This window comes from Oncorhynchus clarkii, chromosome 28 (assembly GCF_045791955.1).
Source record: "Oncorhynchus clarkii lewisi isolate Uvic-CL-2024 chromosome 28, UVic_Ocla_1.0, whole genome shotgun sequence".
Taxonomy (NCBI): Eukaryota; Metazoa; Chordata; class Actinopteri; order Salmoniformes; family Salmonidae; genus Oncorhynchus; species Oncorhynchus clarkii.
In genome coordinates, this window is record NC_092174.1 from 43280494 (window position 1) to 43299134 (window position 18641).

The 18641-nt window shown below is 43.3% G+C and overlaps 1 protein-coding gene across 11 annotated transcripts; it reads left to right on the forward strand.

Annotated features, from left to right (window-relative positions):
* Nucleotides 1-425: 425 nt before the first annotated feature.
* On the forward strand, nucleotides 426-16836 carry LOC139386627 (WD repeat-containing protein 48-like). 11 transcript variants are annotated; one of them, XR_011629084.1, is made up of 19 exons: nucleotides 459-521; nucleotides 1346-1486; nucleotides 1670-1748; nucleotides 4087-4169; nucleotides 4547-4676; nucleotides 5016-5104; nucleotides 5332-5433; nucleotides 5667-5891; nucleotides 6295-6369; nucleotides 6504-6606; nucleotides 9590-9795; nucleotides 9921-10017; nucleotides 10123-10218; nucleotides 10410-10521; nucleotides 13763-13850; nucleotides 13951-14027; nucleotides 14308-14506; nucleotides 14900-15088; nucleotides 15573-16836. XR_011629084.1 is itself a non-coding variant. In XM_071132358.1 (18 exons), exons 1-18 carry the CDS (start codon nucleotides 474-476, stop codon nucleotides 14993-14995), a joined length of 2046 nt encoding a protein of 681 aa, XP_070988459.1. In that variant the 5' UTR covers nucleotides 426-473; the 3' UTR covers nucleotides 14996-16836. The 11 variants fall into 11 exon arrangements, 7 of the variants coding, with proteins under 7 accessions (XP_070988459.1, XP_070988462.1, XP_070988463.1 ...); XR_011629083.1 differs by having other exon boundaries at nucleotides 16116-16836; XR_011629085.1 differs by having other exon boundaries at nucleotides 1673-1748; nucleotides 16116-16836.
* Nucleotides 16837-18641: the final 1805 nt, after the last annotated feature.

Below are 18641 nucleotides of genomic sequence, written 5' to 3' on the forward strand. Positions count from 1 at the left end.
AATGAGTCATAGTGGGCAGAACTAGCAAGGAGGTGGGCAGAGTCTAGCACAAGCTACCAAGATCCTATTGGCACGTTCTAGAAAATATTTGCATGTTTCGGTTAGTCAACGCCTACTCTCTGAAGTGCATGTGTGCACTACCTAAATTCACATTTGCACTTCCTAAACAACGCGATGTTTTAAGACTTTGGCAAAGTCTACAAATCTTAGTCCACTCTGTTCATAAAATATTATAGTTTTAAATACATAAAACTGTATTGAGATCAAATTATTAATCGATGAGAAAAGTTTGCATAATGTCGGTCACAATCCATCTCGTTCAATCTTCTCCCACTGCCAGCCATATTTGCTTGTGATTGGAAACGCAGAGCGGAGGCTTCACATGTATACATCCGGTGAAATATCAGCGTCATTATTCTATCTGTGTTTCTTCTCGGATGTGACGTATGAGGGTTTGACTGTCAACATGTAAGATGGCGGCCCACCACAGACAGAATGCCGCTGGGCGAAGGAAAGTACAGGTCAATTGATATTTCTGTAATACAACTCTGTATACATGAAAATGCACACTATTCCAAATAGTGTGACAATGTGCACCACTAATCTTGGAAAGACGATGCAAATTGCAATCCAAGAATGCTCATCTCAGGCTAGCTAACGTACATGCTAGTTAGCTAGAATGCTAAACACACGATTTGAAGCATGATTTGCTCGAACAAAGTAACTTAAAATGAACCTGAGTTGTGCGACAATTTTATTTAACCATTGTTGCATTTCTTAGGGTATGTGTAAATTGTCATTGAATTGATAATTGCTATTCTAACATGTTAGCTGACTCCCAAGTGGCGCAGTGGTCTAAGGCCACTTGTAAATACAAATTTGTTCTTAACTGACTTGCCTAGTTAAATAAAGGTTTTTTAAAAAAGAAGCTGTGTCAGCTAGCTAACGTTAGCTAGGATCTTGAAACCTTAACCTGTAGCTTGCTAGCTAGCAAATGATGCGGTGAACTAGATGCATAAGTGACTGTAATGTAGTCATGGAGCCTCAGCCAACTTATACACATACTGTATATATATTTTTTTATTGTGTTATTTATTGTGTTATAGACTGTGTTTGTTAATTCCATGTGTATCTATGTGCTGTTGTTTGTGTCGCACTGCTTTGCTTTATCTTGGTCAGGTCGCAGTTGTAAATGAGAAACTTTGTTCTCAACTGGCCTACCTGGTTAAATAAAGGTGAAATAAAAAAAAACGTTTGGCCAAAGCTTTAGTCACGCATGCGTCAATGCTATAGAAGGGGTGTGTTCAGGCTATTATTGACCATCCCCCTCTATCTTTATTTGCAGGTATCTTATGTGATAAGAGACGAGGTGGAGAAGCACAATCGCAATGGGGTGAATGCTCTTCAGCTGGACCCTGCACTGAACCGGCTCTTCACGGCTGGAAGAGACTCTATCATCAGGATATGGAGTGTCAACCAGCACAAGGTATTGCGTCCCAGTCACCCTTTGATACATCTTAATATTAGCATAGCCCTGCCCTAACCCTTTGTGAGATGGTTTCCTGTATCATCTCCATTGAATGTGTTTTAAGACCACGATTAGGCTTAATCTGTGTTTGGGAAACCCCCCCGTCACCACTTATGTTAAGTGAATGTTATTTTACCATAGCAGGACCCTTACATCGCTTCCATGGAGCACCATACAGACTGGGTCAATGACATCGTCCTCTGTTGCAATGGAAAGACATGTGAGTATTGTTATGTTCCCCGGCAATAAACCAAAAAATTGTCACTCAAACAGAAGGGGGAACTAACAGACTAACAACCAAAACAGGTGGGGTTCTAAGTAAGTAGGTAGCCTTGCGTGAGCGAGCCGGAACAGCTCTTAGGAGCAGGAGCCCATCTCCTGTTTCTGTAGAGTGAACCAGAACAGCTCATAGGAGCAGGAGCCCATCTCCTGTTTCTGTAGCGTGAAGCAGAAAGGCTCATAGGAGCAGGAGCCCATTTCCTGTTTCTGTAGAGTGAACCAGAAAGGCTCATAAGAGCAGGAGCCCATCTCCTGTTTCTGTAGAGTGAACCAGAAAGAAAGGCTCATATGATTAGGAGCCCATTTCCTGTTTCTGTAGAGTGAACCAGAACAGCTCATAGGAGCAGGAGCCCATCTCCTGTTTCTGTAGAGTGAACCAGAACAGCTCATAGGAGCAGGAGCCCATCTCCTGTTTCTGTAGAGTGAACCAGAACAACTCATAGGAGCAGGAGCCCATCTCCTGTTTCTGTAGAGTGAACCAGAACAGCTCATAGGAGCAGGAGCCCATCTCCTGTTTCTGTAGCGTGAAGCAGCTTAATGTAACAGTACATCCCTTGAACAGGACGCTAGTCTTTAGTAGGGCCTTACCCCCTATCTATCTCCTTAAAGCTGAGTGCCAAACAGAGACGCATCAAATCAAACTTTATTTGTCACATGCACCGAATACAACAAGTGTAGACTTTACCGTGAAATGCTTACTTACAGGCCCTTAACCAACAGTGCAGTTCAAGAAGAGTTAAGAAAATATTTAGCAAGTAGACTAAAGTAAAAAAGTAAGAATAACAATAACAAGGCTGTATACAGGGGGTACCGGTACAGTGTCAATGTGGAGACTATATACAGGGGGTACTGGTACAGAGTCAATGTGGAGGCTATATACAGGGGGTACCGGTACAGTGTCAATGTGGAGACTATATACAGGGGGTACTGGTACAGAGTCAATGTGGAGACTATATACAGGGGGTACTGGTACAGAGTCAATGTGGAGGCTATATACAGGGGGTACCGGTACAGAGTCAATGTGGAGGCTATATACAGGGGGTACCGGTACAGAGTCAATGTGGAGGCTGTATACAGGGGGTACCGGTACAGAGTCAATGTGGAGGCTATATACAGGGGGTACCGGTACAGAGTCAATGTGGAGGCTATATACAGGGGGTACCGGTACAGAGTCTATGTGGAGGCTATATACAGGGGGTACCGGTACAGAGTCAATGTGGAGACTATATACAGAGGGTACTGGTACAGAGTCAATGTGGAGGCTATATACAGGGGGTACCGGTACAGAGTCAATGTGGAGGCTATGTACAGGGGGTACCGGTACAGAGTCAATGTGGAGGCTATATACAGGGGGCACCGGTACAGAGTCAATGTGGAGGCTATATACAGGGTGTTACGGTACAATGTGGAGGCTATATACAGGGGGTACCGGTACAGAGTCAATGTGGAGGCTATATACAGGGGGCACCGGTACAGAGTCAATGTGGAGGCTATATACAGGGGGTACCGGTACAGAGTCAATGTGGAGGCTATATACAGGGGGTACCGGTACAAAGTCAATGTGGAGGCTATATACAGGGGGTACCGGTACAGTGTCAACGTGGAGGCTACATACAGGGGGCACCGGTACAGAGTCAGTGTGGAGGCTATATACAGGGGGCACCGGTACAGAGTCAGTGTGGAGGCTATATACAGGGGGCACCGGTACCGAGTCAGTGTGGAGGCTATATACAGGGGGCACCGGTACCGAGTCATTTTGGAGGCTATATACAGGGGGCACCGGTACTGAGTCAATGTGGAGACTATATACAGGGGGCACCGGTACCGAGTCAGTGTGGAGGTGCACAGGTTAGTTGAGGTAATACAGTGGGGAGAACAAGTATTTGATACACTGCCGATTTTGCAGGTTTTCCTACTTACAAAGCATGTGGAGGTCTGTAATTTCATAGGTACACTTCAACTGTGAGAGACGGAATCTAAAACAAAAATCCAGAAAATCACAATGTATGATTTTTAAGTAATTCACATCTCTCAAGAGCACCGGAGCATAGGCCAGCCACTCTTAAATATCACCTGTAACACATACGGACTAACGAGGCGGAGCCAATCGGTGCGCCCCACGTGCTGACGTCCAACCTTAAAATATAAATAGAAAACCCCCCCCAAAGCCTATTATTAGTATTAATATTAGTATTGAACACCGCATCATCAGTAGTCCAATGTATTAGAAACATTCTGTTTTTATAATTCACTGTGTTTTAAAAATTCTTTCTTTCCAGTGATCTCTGCTTCATCAGACACGACAGTGAAAGTGTGGAACGCACAGAAAGGATTCTGCATGTCAACGTTACGGACTCACAAGGTGCTTCTTCTTTTTTTTTACACTCGATATTTGGCCTTTGTGGTTCAGAAATATGATGTCCATTTACAGAATACTGTTCTGCTGTGGAATTGTGCATATTTTTAAACAGTATAATAGAGATTTCCTATTTGAAAGAAGAAGGAAAAAGTTATGTTGTATTGCCCCCTGGCAGGACTATGTGAAGACCACAAAGTGATGTTGAGTTTGTATTTCCCCCTGGCAGGACTATGTGAAGACCACAAAGTGATGTTGAGTTTGTATTTCCCTCTGGCAGGACTATGTGAAGACCACAAAGTGATGTTGAGTTTGTATTTCCCCCTGGCAGGACTATGTGAAGACCACAAAGTGATGTTGAGTTTGTATTTCCCCCCTGGCAGGACTATGTGAAGGCATTGGCATATGCTAAAGACAAGGAGCTGGTGGCGTCAGCAGGGTTAGACAGACAGATCTTCCTGTGGGACGTCAACACACTAACAGCACTGACTGCCTCCAACAACACTGTCACCAGTAAATGTCATTTTATTGATTTCTACAATATTTACAAGTTGAGTCCCATTGAGTTTAAAAACATCTCCACAGGCCGGTTTCGTAGACACAGATGAAGCCTAGTCCAGGTCTAAATAGCATTCTCAATGAAGATTCGCCATTGAAAGACGTTTTCGGGCCAGGACTAGACTTAATTTGTATCTGGAGAACAGGTATTTGTTGAGGCAGAAATCAATCTTTAATCCCGCAAAGCCTATTGTTTTCCGTTGCAGTACGTGCCCTTAAAACAATGCTTTTACCTAACACAAACCTGTGCGCCGACCGTTGGAATCTTAACCGTTGTGCGTGTGTGTGTGACAGCGTCGTCCCTCAGTGGGAACAAAGACTCCATCTACAGCTTGGCTATGAACCAGATGGGGACAGTCATCGTATCTGGCTCCACTGAAAAGGTTAGAGGGCAACATTTTTAGTCACTTATTTATTTATTTTTTTGCCAGGTCAAAGTTAATGTTTTTAATACAATTTAATTGTATATCTACATTTTTTGACGGCAGTTGTTTGGCTGCCCTTTTGAAAGGTCACCTTTATTTACCAAGCACAAGTTCTACTGCATATTTGTAGACCGCTGTTGGGTTTTAAAGGTTGTTGTCTCTTCAATCTGTTGACGTTTCATCAGGTCCTGAGAGTATGGGACCCTAGGACGTGTGCTAAGCTGATGAAGCTGAAAGGCCACTCCGACAACGTCAAGTCACTGTTGCTGAACCGGGACGGCACACAGGTAAGGCATATCTTGATTCGGCTAAATAATAGATAATACTAGATAATACATTTTCAGAAAACGGTTATAAAGAAAATGAAGTGAGAGGTTCTACCAGAACTTGGTCCTAAAATAATGAGTATTTTTCTTTTCCGTCTCAGCATTTTTCCTACATTGCATCTGACCCTCTATTACATGAACCTTTTCTGTTTGGTTGTCCATCAGTCTAACTCTCCTCTCTCTGTGGTTCCCAGTGTCTGTCAGGCAGCTCAGATGGAACCATCAGGTTGTGGTCTCTGGGTCAGCAGAGGTGTATCGCTACGTATCGGGTCCACGACGAGGGAGTGTGGGCCCTGCAGGTGAACGAAGCCTTCACACACATCTACTCTGGAGGCAGAGACAAGAAGATCTTCTGCACCGACCTGAGGAACCCTGACATCAGAGTACTCATCGGTGAGGAGAAGGCCCCTGTACTGAAGGTAAGGGGAAGGGGGGTGCTGAGCTACTCAGGGTGGGGGAGGGGGGTGCTGAGCTACTGAGGGAGGGAGGGGGGAGGGGGGTGCTGAGCTACTGAGGGTGAGGGGGGTGCTGAGCTACTGAGGGAGGGAGGGGGGAGGGGGGTGCTGAGCTACTGAGGAGGGGGGAGGGGGGTGCTGAGCTACTGAGGGTGAGGGAGGCGGGGGAGGGGTGCTGAGATACTGAGGGCGAGGGAGGGATGCTGAGCTACTGGGGGTGAGGGAGGGAGGGGGGGGGGTGCTGAGCTACTGAGGGTGAGTGAGGGAGGGAGGGGGGTGCTGAGCTACTGAGGTTGAGGGAGTGGGATGTGGGTGGGTGTGTGTGTATTAACCTGGGTCTGACATGGGCTATCCCTCTCCTCCTCAGATGGAACTGGACAGGACAGCTGACCCTCCTCCTGTTATCTGGGTCTCTACCACCAAGTCATCTGTTAACAAATGGGTAAACAAACAAGCATGCCATGTCTTCCGATGCCCTCAGAGATCAATCTAGGGCTTTCTATGTGTCAGGGTTGGGGTCAATTCATTTTTTATCTAAAAAATAAATCTTATTTTTTTTTTCTGTTTTTGTTGCAGTGTCTAAAGGGAATCCACAACTTCCGGGCGTCTGGGGATTATGACAATGACATCATCGCCCCCCTGACCCCGCTGTGTACAGCGCCTGAACAGGTCATCAAAGGTACGGCTATGTTAGTGGGTGTGGAGTGATCCACCTAACTGGGTGTAGTTTTCACATGAATCTTAGTGCAACCTGTTTGTTGACCTCACTCAAATAGATCCTCTTTGGTTTGTTTTTTAAACTATCTCTTCCTGAATACAGTGGTTGTGAGGAGAGGCAGATGTGACCCTAGTTTCTAACCATGAACTAGGCTTGGGCGATATATCGTTTATAGTGTATACCAGGGTATTTCGAAATACCGACGGTATGATTTTCAATACCCCCAAATCTATATAAGTTTACTACATACACCTTAGCCAAATGCATTTAAACTCAGTTTTTCACAATTCCTGACATTTTAATGCTAGTAAAAAAAAATCCTGTTTTAGGTCAGTTAGGATCACCACTTTATTTTAAGAATGTGAAATGTCAGAATAATAGTAGAGAGATTTATTTCAGCTTTTATTTCTTTCATCACATTCCCAGTGGCTCAGAAGTTTACATACACTCAATAATTATTTGGTAGCATTGCCTTTATTTATTACTCCCTTCACAGAACATCGCAAACTGGCTCTAACCAGAATGGAAAGAGGAGTGTGAGGCCCCGGTGCACAACTGAGCAAGAGGACAAGTACATTAAGTACATTAAGAGTACATTAAGAGTGTCTAGTTTGAGAAACAGACAAGTCCTCAACTGGCAGCTTCATTAAATAGTACCTGCAAAACACCAGTCTCAGAAGCTGCCAGTTGAGAACTTGTGAAGCGTCTGTTTCTCAAACTAGACACTCTTAATGTACTTGTCCTCTTGCTCAGTTGTATGACGAAACATTTATTTGTACTGCTGTAATTACTTTGGTAACCAGTTTATAATGGCAATAAAGACGCCTTGGGGATTTGATGTATGGACAATATACCACGGCTAAGGGCTGTGTCCAGGCACTCAGCGTTGCGTCGTACATAAAAAATGCTCTTAGCCGTGGTATATTGGCCATATGTCACACCTCGGGCTTTATTGCTTAAATATCACTTGACCCTTTACAAAAAATAATTTACGTCCAAGCCTTATTCTAAAATGGATTAAATTATAATTTTTCCCTCATTAATCTACACGCCATAATGACAAAGCAAAAAATATTATTATTTGCAAAAAAAAATGGGCAAATATATTAAAAACAAATACCATATTTACATAAGTATTCAGACCCTTTGATATGAGACTAAAAATTGAGCTCTGGTGCATCCTGTTTCCATTGATTATCCTTGTTTCTACAACTTAATTGGAGTCCACCTGTGGTAAATTCAATTGATTGGACATGATTTGGAAAGGCACACACCTGTCTATAAGGTATCACAGTTGACAGAGAATGTCAGAGCAAAAAACAAGTCATGAGGTCAAAATAATTATCCGTAGAGCTCAGAGACAGATCTGTGCCTCGACACAATCCTATCTGGGGAAAGGTACCCAAACATTTCTGCAGCATTGAAGCTCCCCAAGAACACAGTGGCCTCCATCATTCTTAAATGAGTCTTGGTGGCTCCAAACTTCTATCTAGAGCTGGCCCGCACGGCCAAACTGAGCAATCAGGGGACAATGGCCTTGGTCAGGGAGGTAACCATCGGGTTCTTGGTCATCTGACAGACCTCCAGAGTTCCTCTGTGGAGGTAATTGTCCTTCTGGAAGGTTCTCCCATCTCTGCAGCACTAGTCCAATTGGGCCTTTATGGTAGAGTGGCCAGACTGAAGCCACTCCTCAGTAAAAATCACATGACGGCCCACTTGGAGTTTGCCAAAAGGCACCTAAAGACACTCAGTGGCAGGGACTGGAAGACTCGTCAGAGTACAGAGATATCCTTGATGAAAACCTGCTCCAGAGCACTCAGGACCTCAGACTGGGGTGAAGGTTCACCTTCCAACAGGACAACGACCCAAAGCACACAGCCAAGACAACGCAGGAGTGGCTTTGGGACAAGTCTCTGAATGTCCTTGAGTGGCCCAGCCAGAGCCTGGACTTGAACCCGACTGAACGTCTCTGGAGAAACCTGAAAATAGCTTTGCAGTGAAGCTCCCCATCCAACCTGACAGAACTTGAGAGGATCTGCAGAGAACAATGGGAGAAACACCAAATGCAGGTGTGCCAAGCACACCTGCATTTGTAGCGTCATACCCAAGAAGACTCGAGGCTGAAATTGCTGCCAAAGGTGCTTCAACAAAGGACTGAGTAAAGTGTCTGAATACTTATGTAAATGTGATTGTAAAATCTATTTTTTTATATATATTTTAAATTTGCAAAAAATTCTACAAACCTGTTTTTGCTTTGTCATTATGAGATATTGTGTGTATGAGTGGGGGAAAAATATTTAATCTGTTTTAGAATAAGGCTGTAACCTGTTGGATTCTACATTTCGAACATTGAGATATTAAAAGACATGATAGATGAGATGCATAGTATATAAAGGAGTGAGATCTGTAGAAAGACAGAGTGGCTGTGGAATGTGCTGCGTGGACGGGAGGAGATCAAAGGATTGCTATAGGGGAGGCAGATGGACATCTGTGGATTAGGCGAAGGAGGGGAGGAGGTCAGGTGGTGAGGTCAGATCCCCTGAAGGGAGTTATAAGGTTCCTGTGGAACCATAAGATGTAAGGATTGGAGAGGAAGAGTGTCCAAAGTGGAGATATTTACCTGTGATGGTGAGAAATGTTTTGTTCTCTGAATACAACTGTAACGACCCTTTGGGAAGAATTAAACTTGGTTTAGCTTCTCTAGTGTCCGTGAGTTATTTACTCTGAAAAATAAAAACCTAACAAACCATGGATAATGTCAAGGGGTCTGAGTGCTTTCCAATGGCACTGTATTTAAAATTTAAAAAATAGTGCCCCTTGTGTGCACTTTTAGTAATATCGTGTATCCCGTTATGGTACAGAAATTGTATGAAAATCTTAATACCGCCCAAACCTAGTCTTGCTGTGGTCAAACGATAACTACTGTACATATTTGCTGTTGTAGGAGGGGCCAGTATAATTCAGTGTCACATTCTGAACGACAAGAGGCACATCGTCACCAAAGACACCAACAACAATGTTGCATTCTGGGACGTGCTGAAAGCCTGTAAGGGAGAGGACCTGGGGAAAGTAGAGTTTGATGAAGAGATCAAGAAGAGGTTCAAGCAGGTCTACGTCCCAAACTGGTTCTCTGTCGACCTCAAGACAGGGGTAAGTTTCTCGTTTTATAACTTAGTAATACTATACTTATTCAGTGTTTTTTGAAAAGGTGAAGCTAGCTAGATAAGATTGGTTGATGTTGTGGCTCTCTCTCCCTCCTGTGTGTTGCTGGATAGATGCTGACCATCACGCTGGATGAGAGTGACTGCTTCGCTGCCTGGGTGTCTGCTAAGGATGCTGGCTTCTCAAGCTCCGATGGATCGGACCCAAAGTGTACGATTTTTTTGGGGGGTTTTAATTTTTAATATAACTTCTTCATACTGCATTTTTTTTTGTTTATCCTTTAGCTTTGCAATGTTTGTGTGTGTGTGTGTATAGTGAACCTTGGTGGACTGCTACTTCAGGCCCTGCTAGAGTTCTGGCCCAGGACGCACATCAACCCCATGGATGAGGAGGAGAACGAGGTCAACCATGGTAAATTGGCCTTGTTGTTGTTGTCAAAAACAGTGTTCACCTGAGATATTGGCTGTAGACGGCTATAGTGTTAGACATCCCATGTCGCAGGGTTAGGGCCCAGAAAAAAATGTCCATAGACTCACTATTTCATCATGGTATAGGAGCAGTAAAAAATATTCTAGTGACTTTTGACCTTGTCCAAACCCCAGCAGCAGTGAATGGGGAGCAGGAGACGCGGGTGCAGAAAGGGAATGGGTACTTCCAGGTGCCTCCACACACTCCAGTCATCTTCGGAGAGGCAGGAGGGAGGACTCTGTTCCGGTACATATTTCAATTTTACGAAACCCATAGCTAGCCTGCTAATATTGTTAGACTCGCTAAGTCTAGGGGTCTTAGGCCTAGCTACATGGTCTGTAACCTGACTCATTATGTCTAGGCCTCCTAGCTGCATGGTCTGTAACCTGACTCATTATGTCTAGGCCTCCTAGCTACATGGTCTGTAATCTGGCTCATTATGTCTAGGCCTCCTAGCTACATGGTCTGTAACCTGACTCATTATGTCTAGGGGTCCTAGCTACATAGTCTGTAACCTGACTCATTATGTCTAGGCCTCCTAGCTACATGGTCTGTAATCTGACTCATTATGTCTAGGCCTCCTAGCTACATGGTCTTTAACCTGACTCATTATGTCTAGGGGTCCTAGCTACATGGTCTGTAACCTGACTCATTATGTCTAGGGGTCCTAGCTACATGGTCTGTAACCTGACTCATTATGTCTAAGGGTCCTAGCTACATGGTCTGTAACCTGACTCATTATGTCTAGGGGTCCTAGCTACATGGTCTGTAACCTCACTCATTATGTCTAGGGGTCCTAGCTACATGGTCTGTAACCTGACTCATTATGTCTAGGGGTCCTAGCTACATGGTCTGTAACCTGACTCATTATGTCCAGGGGTCTTAGGCCCAGCTACATGGTGTCGTGTCTGTGACCTATCATTAAATGTGAAGACTGTTATTTTTATCAAATCAATTCTCTGTGTAATTTAATTACGCAATTAAAGTAATCATGTAACTTTAATTAACTAGGAAGTCGGGGCACCATGGAAAAATGTTGTTTATAGAGTGGTAATTTCCTGAATATAACTCTTCAGATATTTTCATATCTTATCGATTAGTCATTCTCATTGAGGTAATAATAATAATAATAATGATACATTATCAGTTCCATTACTGAACGTCCTCGAACCCTAGACTAAATCATGAATCAGCCATATACACATTTCCTTAATTATGTATTTACTAACTAAATAGTCACACAGAATTACATAACAAACCAACAGTGGATATTTGGGTTACTACATGATACAAAGTAAAAGTCCCTAGTGGACTAAGCCAATATGAAGGCTTGGTAGACAATGGAAAGGGGTGGGGACTGAGAGCAGAAAAGACAAAATGGATTCACTACCACAGTTGATAATTATATTAATTGAAATGCTAATCCTTTGCACATGAACGGCCGTTCATTTGAGAATAATTGCAATGTATGTATTTGTTGTCTTCTCTGTTGGAATCGCCGGTACGTCTGCTGGAGAGTCCATTCATCAGAGAGTCTCTGGTTAACTTCCCCAGAAGTCACAATATACTTTGTGGTTATAGTTTTCTGTGGTGTGACCACTGACTAGTTCAGCTTTTAAATGAAAATCCATATTCTCACTTAGAAGGCTAACATCACATTACATCTTTTCACAAAAAGTTTCATGTTTAATCACATACGTTCCACGATATGTAGATGTAAAGCTGACCGCTGGGAAATGTACACTTTAAGAGATACAGTTGTGTGTTTCCTGTCCCTCATGAGATCACCAAGTGAAACCCACTCGTCATGACTGTGCCTTTAAGTGTCCACAGACCACTCCCACATTCTCAACAATAAAAAATATTGTTATAATTTTTCAAACTTTTGATGACCAAGGGTCTCTGTGTTCCACAGTTTACATTCCAAGCTCAAACACTACAGAGCATAGAGGCAGTGTATTTTATGACCGACCATAAAACAGTTGACTTCCCGCTCTCCCCCCTCTATGAGAGAGACCCACTGTAACCCGGTCCTTCAGATCTTCACGAGTCATGATATTCCCACTCTACTAGAGAGAACACGCTGTAGAGAGGACTCACTGTAACCCGGTCCTTCAGATCTTCACGAGTCATGATATTCCCTCTCTACGAGAGAGAGCACGCTGTAGAGAGGACTCACTGTGACCTGGTCCTTCAGATCGTCACAGGAGGGTCATGATATTCCCCCTCTACGAGAGAGAGCACGCTGTAGAGAGGACTCACTGTAACCCGGTCCTTCAGATCGTCACAGGAGGGTCATGATATTCCCCCTCTACGAGAGAGAGCACGCTGTAGAGAGGACTCACTGTAACCCGGTCCTTCAGATCTTCACGAGTCATGATATTCCCTCTCTACGAGAGAGAGCACGCTGTAGAGAGGACTCACTGTGACCCGGTCCTTCAGATCGTCACAGGAGGGTCATGATATTCCCCCTCTACGAGAGAGAGCACGCTGTAGAGAGGACTCACTGTGACCTGGTCCTTCAGATCGTCACAGGAGAGTCATGACAATGGTCTGTAACCCGACTCATTATTTCTAGGGGTCTTAGCTACATGGTCTGTAACCCGACTCATTATTTCTATGTGGTCTTAAGCCTAGCTACATGGTCTGTAACCTGACTCAGTATGTCTAGGGGTCTTAGCTACATGGTCTGTAACCCGACTCATTATTTCTATGGGGTCTTAAGCCTAGCTACATGGTCTGTAACCTGACCCATTATGTCTAGGGGTCTTAGCTACATGGTCTGTAACCTGACTCATTATGTCTTGGGATCCTAGCCTAGCTACATGGTCCTTAAGCTGAATGAATGTGTGAATTTGTGAGAAATCAGTGTATGAGGACTGCGTTGGATGCAGGTGTGCCCAGGGAGACGACAACCTTACCTTAGGTCCAGGGCTCTGTCTTGACCCCTTTGGGTCAGTGAGCCCAAGTGGATTATCATGTGGTCACAGAAACAGATCTATACAGAAAGGAAAACTACAGACAGGCATGTCTAAGCTAAAGATTCCAAATGGAAAGCCTCATGACCACCAAACCGACCAGCAGCCTCGCAGCTCTGCCAGCTGGGACACTGACTGACAATCACCTGATGTGCTTATCAACCAGGCTCAGCATCTGGACAAGGTTGCTGCTGCCCCCCGGAGGAAGGGAGTGAAGTGTAACCTGGGTAGTGTGTTTGTCTATGACCTAACACTACCCCCCCCTCCCCAATCATAACACTACTGTTATATAAATACATTTGATTGAGGGATTATAGAGAATTTTGGGAGCAAAACATTTTTGTCGAGGCTATATCATGCATGCGATCATTCATGAATCTGAGAATGAATCACTACTTGTCTTGCATCACCAGTTGGACACACAAAAAAACCCCAGTCCTGTTTGCAACGTTTGTTTACTTCCCTGCACTGTTCTTCTAGCTGTTCTAATGCTGAGTCTCCTGTTTCAGACTGTTGTGTAGGGACTCGGGTGGGGAGACGGAGTCTATGTTACTGAATGAGACAGTCCCACAGTGGGTCATAGACATCACCGTGGACGTAAGGACCTCTTCAGTCTTCCTTTGCTTTTACTCTTCTTGCCTCGGACTTCACTTCATTTTTTAAAAACATTTTTGCCCTCTTTTTCTATGTCCTCCAGAAGAACATGCCGAAATTCAACAAGATCCCGTTCTACCTCCAACCCCACTCTTCTTCTGGAGCCAAGACACTGAAGAAGTAACATTTAGATTTTTTGATTTTCTCCGTTTCAGGTTTCTTCATGAGAAATCACTACATTCCACACTTCCAAGTCCCTTTTATTAATATTCGACTTTGATGTTCTTACCTGAATAAATCCTACACACACACACACACACACACACACTCACACGATTTGACCTCTACATATAAATGCACCGTCGACATTTCCCGTCGGAGATCAAGATCCCACTTCCCTTGACACATCCTTTTATTCCACTGTCTGTGTGTGTGTGTGTTTCTCTCTCTCTCTCTGTAGGGACCGTCTGTCTGCCAGTGACATGCTGCAGGTGAGGAAGGTGATGGAACACGTCTATGAGAAGATCATTAACCTGGACACTGAGTCCCAGACCACTGCTTCCTCCTTGGCAGCCAATGACAAGCCGGGAGAGACGGAGAAGGACGAGGACATGGCCCTCATGGCCGAGGAGAAGATTGAACTGATATGTCAAGACCAGGTGGGAACCCTCCCTACTCCTCATTCTCCTGTAGTTTCGGGAGGAATGAGGAACAATCTTAGCTTCTTTTTTTTTATAGTAAAGATTATGGACCTCAGTTGTTGATGGTTGAAGGAGAGTGTGTATCTGTTGTGATTCATAAGTCTTTTTTGAAAAAAAAGTCCACTACTTGACAGCTTCACTTTTGATGGTGGTTTGGGCAATGAGGTTTGTTGCTTCGATGTTGATTTTTTGAAAGTTATTTTGGTTTAGTATACCATGTCATATTACAGATTGCCGCAATGCTGATTTTGGTTTAGTTAAGTCATATTACAGCGTAATAATGACAGCGATGACTGAAATGCATATCCACCTGATTCACATCCTTGGTCGGTCTTCTCTGTTCTCACACAGGTCCTGGACCCAAACATGGACCTGCGAACTGTCAAGCATTTTATCTGGAAAAGTGGAGGGGACTTGACGCTTCACTATAGGCAGAAATCTACGTGAGGCAGACACCTCATTTTAAGGCATAAAGAGACAGTTTCTTCACACACTACCATCCTCCATCTTCAGCTCCGATGATTGGCTGGCCGAGAGAGGGTAGGCTTATCACCCCGCCCACTATGTTTATCAGGGTCGTAGTCATTAGACACCATATGGGAGAAACCATGGACTGAATCTGAATTTATTCAATAAGAATCACTTTTATTTTTATTCCATTTGCCGTTGAAGAATGTTTTGCTACGTTGTGTATGAATAAAAATACAACCCAGACGTTAAGAGATGTTTTCTCTGGCCAATTTGAGGGATGTGGGTGACTTCGTATTAATAGGAAACTCAACCGGACAGACCGGTGAAGCCCGGAGGCTAGTCAAGAGATTCATGATGAATGCGGTTCTTTCTTCAGACTGTGCTATAACGGAATGGGGGAAAAATGAAACAAATATTTTATCTAGCACTATGTAGGTTTTTTTTAAACATTTTGTTGTTGTCCTTTTGCTTTGTGATGTCATAGTTAAAAGGATAAGTGCAATGGTAGTGTATGTCTTCATGTATATGTGCTGTTTGTTCTTGTACATTCCAGAAACAGCCCGTTGCTCCTTCCTTCACCAATACTATGACTTAGTCCCAGTTCTCAACCCTTCTGGACTTGTACACTTTCTCGCATGTGTTTTTACAATGGAGGAAACTTCTTCCAGCCATTGCTTTTCCCTAATCCTATGCTTTTAGATCCAGGATAGGGACTATGCAAGTGTATATTTCTTGGGAAAGAGAATGGTACATCCCGATTCTCCAGGACCTGGTGTTCTTCCTTACCATGTGACTTGACCAGGAGCAACTCCTGGCCCTAACTCCACCTACAGTATACCTGGACAGCCTGACCAACTATTCAAGCCGATCAATGTTCGTCCCTGACTATATTGTTGTTCGTGGCTTAATTCTGTCAACCCGAATTAGGACTGACTGACTTGAGAGATTTGAATAATTGTTTTGTAAATAACATGCTTTATGTGAATTCATTTTCTCTTTATTTTTCAGGATGCTATGTTTAATTATTATTCTTTTGTACAGTTTCAACAAGTCAGAGACATTCACTTTGATTCAATGTTTTGTTTTTCTTCTTCAGAATCTCGGGATCAAAAGCACACGATATCAAGCCTGGTCCCAGTTCTGTTTGTGCTGTCTAGCCCAACTCATAACTGTCATTGTCGGAGCCAATGATCTGGGACCAGGCTACAGATTTTCAAGTATGTTTGTAGTTGTCTTAAGCAATCAGGATTTAAAAATAAATCTAAAAAAAGGTATTTCACACATTGTAACATTGGGAATCTGGTGGACAACGTTTACACATTTTCAAGTGAAATCTCCACCTACAGACTTGTTTTATAATCATGAACCAATATTCACATCTTCCAAGAGGGCTATTGTACTGTATAATGTTTCATATAGTTAGACAGAAATTGGGTCTAGGATGTTAGTTTAAAACAAATTTTAAAAAATCTCAAACTACAGGGTTTATACATATAACTTAACTGCGTATCCAAATTGAATATGTAAAATATATAGATTGGATGGGATGCACACTTACTTGTGACGAGTGAAATAACTAGTTTGAGTAAATTGTCTTTATTTTTAGGTTGTTATTGACTTGTCTCCCCCCTCTCCCCCCATTACTATGGTGATGAGTTAAGAGGAAGCTCCAGTATAGGGGCCACGTCATAGAAATATGACTTTCTATGGTGTAGACAGCAAGACGCCGTATCCTCAGTCTTACAATATTTATTGTTGGATGATGAAGTGTATTTTGGGCTTTCAAAAGCATATTAAATTTGAATGGTTTTAATATACTGAAATGTATTGTATTTGTTAACCGTCTCTCACATTTCACCATTCTCCTGCTTATGTCATTAATAACATCAATCAATCAAATTTATTTATAAAGCCTTTCTTTTGACATCAGCTGATATCTCAAAGTGCTGTACAGATACCCAGCCTAAAACCCCAAACGGCAAGCAATGCGGCTAGGAAAAACTCCCTAGAAAGGCCGAAACCTAGAGAGGAACCAGGCTATGAGGGGTGGCCAGTCCTCTTCTGGGTGGAGATTATAACAGAACATGGCCAAGATGTTCAAACGTTCATAGATGACCAGCAGGGTCAGATAATAATAATCACAGTGGTTGTAGAGGGTGCAACAGGTCAGCACCTCAGGAGTAAATGTCAGTTGGCTTTTCATAGCCGATCATTCAGTGTCTCTACATATCAATATCATAACGTTATTAATATCATGCAATAACGTATTAACATCATTCATATAAAATCAAATTGTTACATGCGCTGAATACAACAGGTGTATACCATACCGTGAAATGCTGAATACAACAGGTGTATACCATACCGTGAAATGCTGAATACAACAGGTGTATACCATACCGTGAAATGCTGAATACAACAGGTGTATACCATACCGTGAAATGCTGAATACAACAGGTGTATACCATACCGTGAAATGCTGAATACAACAGGTGTAGTAGACCTTACAGTGAAATGCTGAATACAACAGGTGTATACCATACAGTGAAATGCTGAATACAACAGGTGTATACCATACCGTGAAATGCTGAATACAACAGGTGTATACCATACCGTGAAATGCTGAATAAAACAGGTGTATACCATACCGTGAAATGCTGAATACAACAGGTGTATACCATACCGTGAAATGCTGAATACAACAGGTGTATACCATACCGTGAAATGCTGAATACAACAGGTGTATACCATACCGTGAAATGCTTACTTAAAAGACCTTAACAATGCAGTTCAAGAAAGTTAAGAAAATATTTACTAAATAAAAATCTAAAAGTAATAAGAAAATGACAACAACGAGTCTATATGCAGGGGATACCGGTACAGAGTCAATGTGGAGGCTATATACAGGGGGTACCGGTACAGAGTCAATGTGGAGGCTATATACAGGGGATACCGGTACAGAGTCAATGTGGAGGCTATATACAGGGGGTACCGGTACAGAGTCAATGTGGAGGCTATATACAGGGGATACCGGTACAGAGTCAATGTGGAGGCTATATACAGGTGGTACCGGTACAGAGTCAATGTGGAGGCTATATACAGGGTGTTACGGTACAGAGTCAATGTGGAGGCTATATACAGGGGGTACCGGTACAGAGTCAATGTGGAGGCTATATACAGGGGGTACCGGTACAGAGTCAATGTGGAGGCTATATACAGGGTGTTACGGTACAGAGTCAATGTGGAGGCTATATACAGGGTGTTACGGTACAGAGTCAATGTGGAGGCTATATACAGGGGGTACCGGTACAGAGTCAATGTGGAGGCTATATACAGGGTGTTACGGTACAGAGTCAATGTGGAGGCTATATACAGGGTGTTACGGTACAGAGTCAATGTGGAGACTATATACAGGGGGTACCGGTACAGAGTCAATGTGGAGGCTATATACAGGGTGTTACGGTACAGAGTCAATGTGGAGACTATATACAGGGGGTACCGGTACAGAGTCAATGTGGAGGCTATATACAGGGGGTACCGGTACAGAGTCAATGTGGAGGCTATATACAGGGGGTACCGGTACAGAGTCAATGTGGAGGCTATATACAGGGGGTAGCGGTAC

What these genes read in the sequence shown, in the direction of transcription:
- LOC139386627 (XM_071132358.1), top strand. Translation starts at nt 474, where the DNA reads ATGGCGGCCCACCACAGACAGAATGCCGCTGGGCGAAGGAAAGTACAG. An exon ending in CTCCAACAACACTGTCACCA is followed by an intron (nt 4,677 to 5,015) that starts GTAAATGTCATT and finishes TGTGTGTGACAG; the next exon opens with CGTCGTCCCTCAGTGGGAAC. An exon ending in AACTGATATGTCAAGACCAG is followed by an intron (nt 14,507 to 14,899) that starts GTGGGAACCCTC and finishes GTTCTCACACAG; the next exon opens with GTCCTGGACCCAAACATGGA.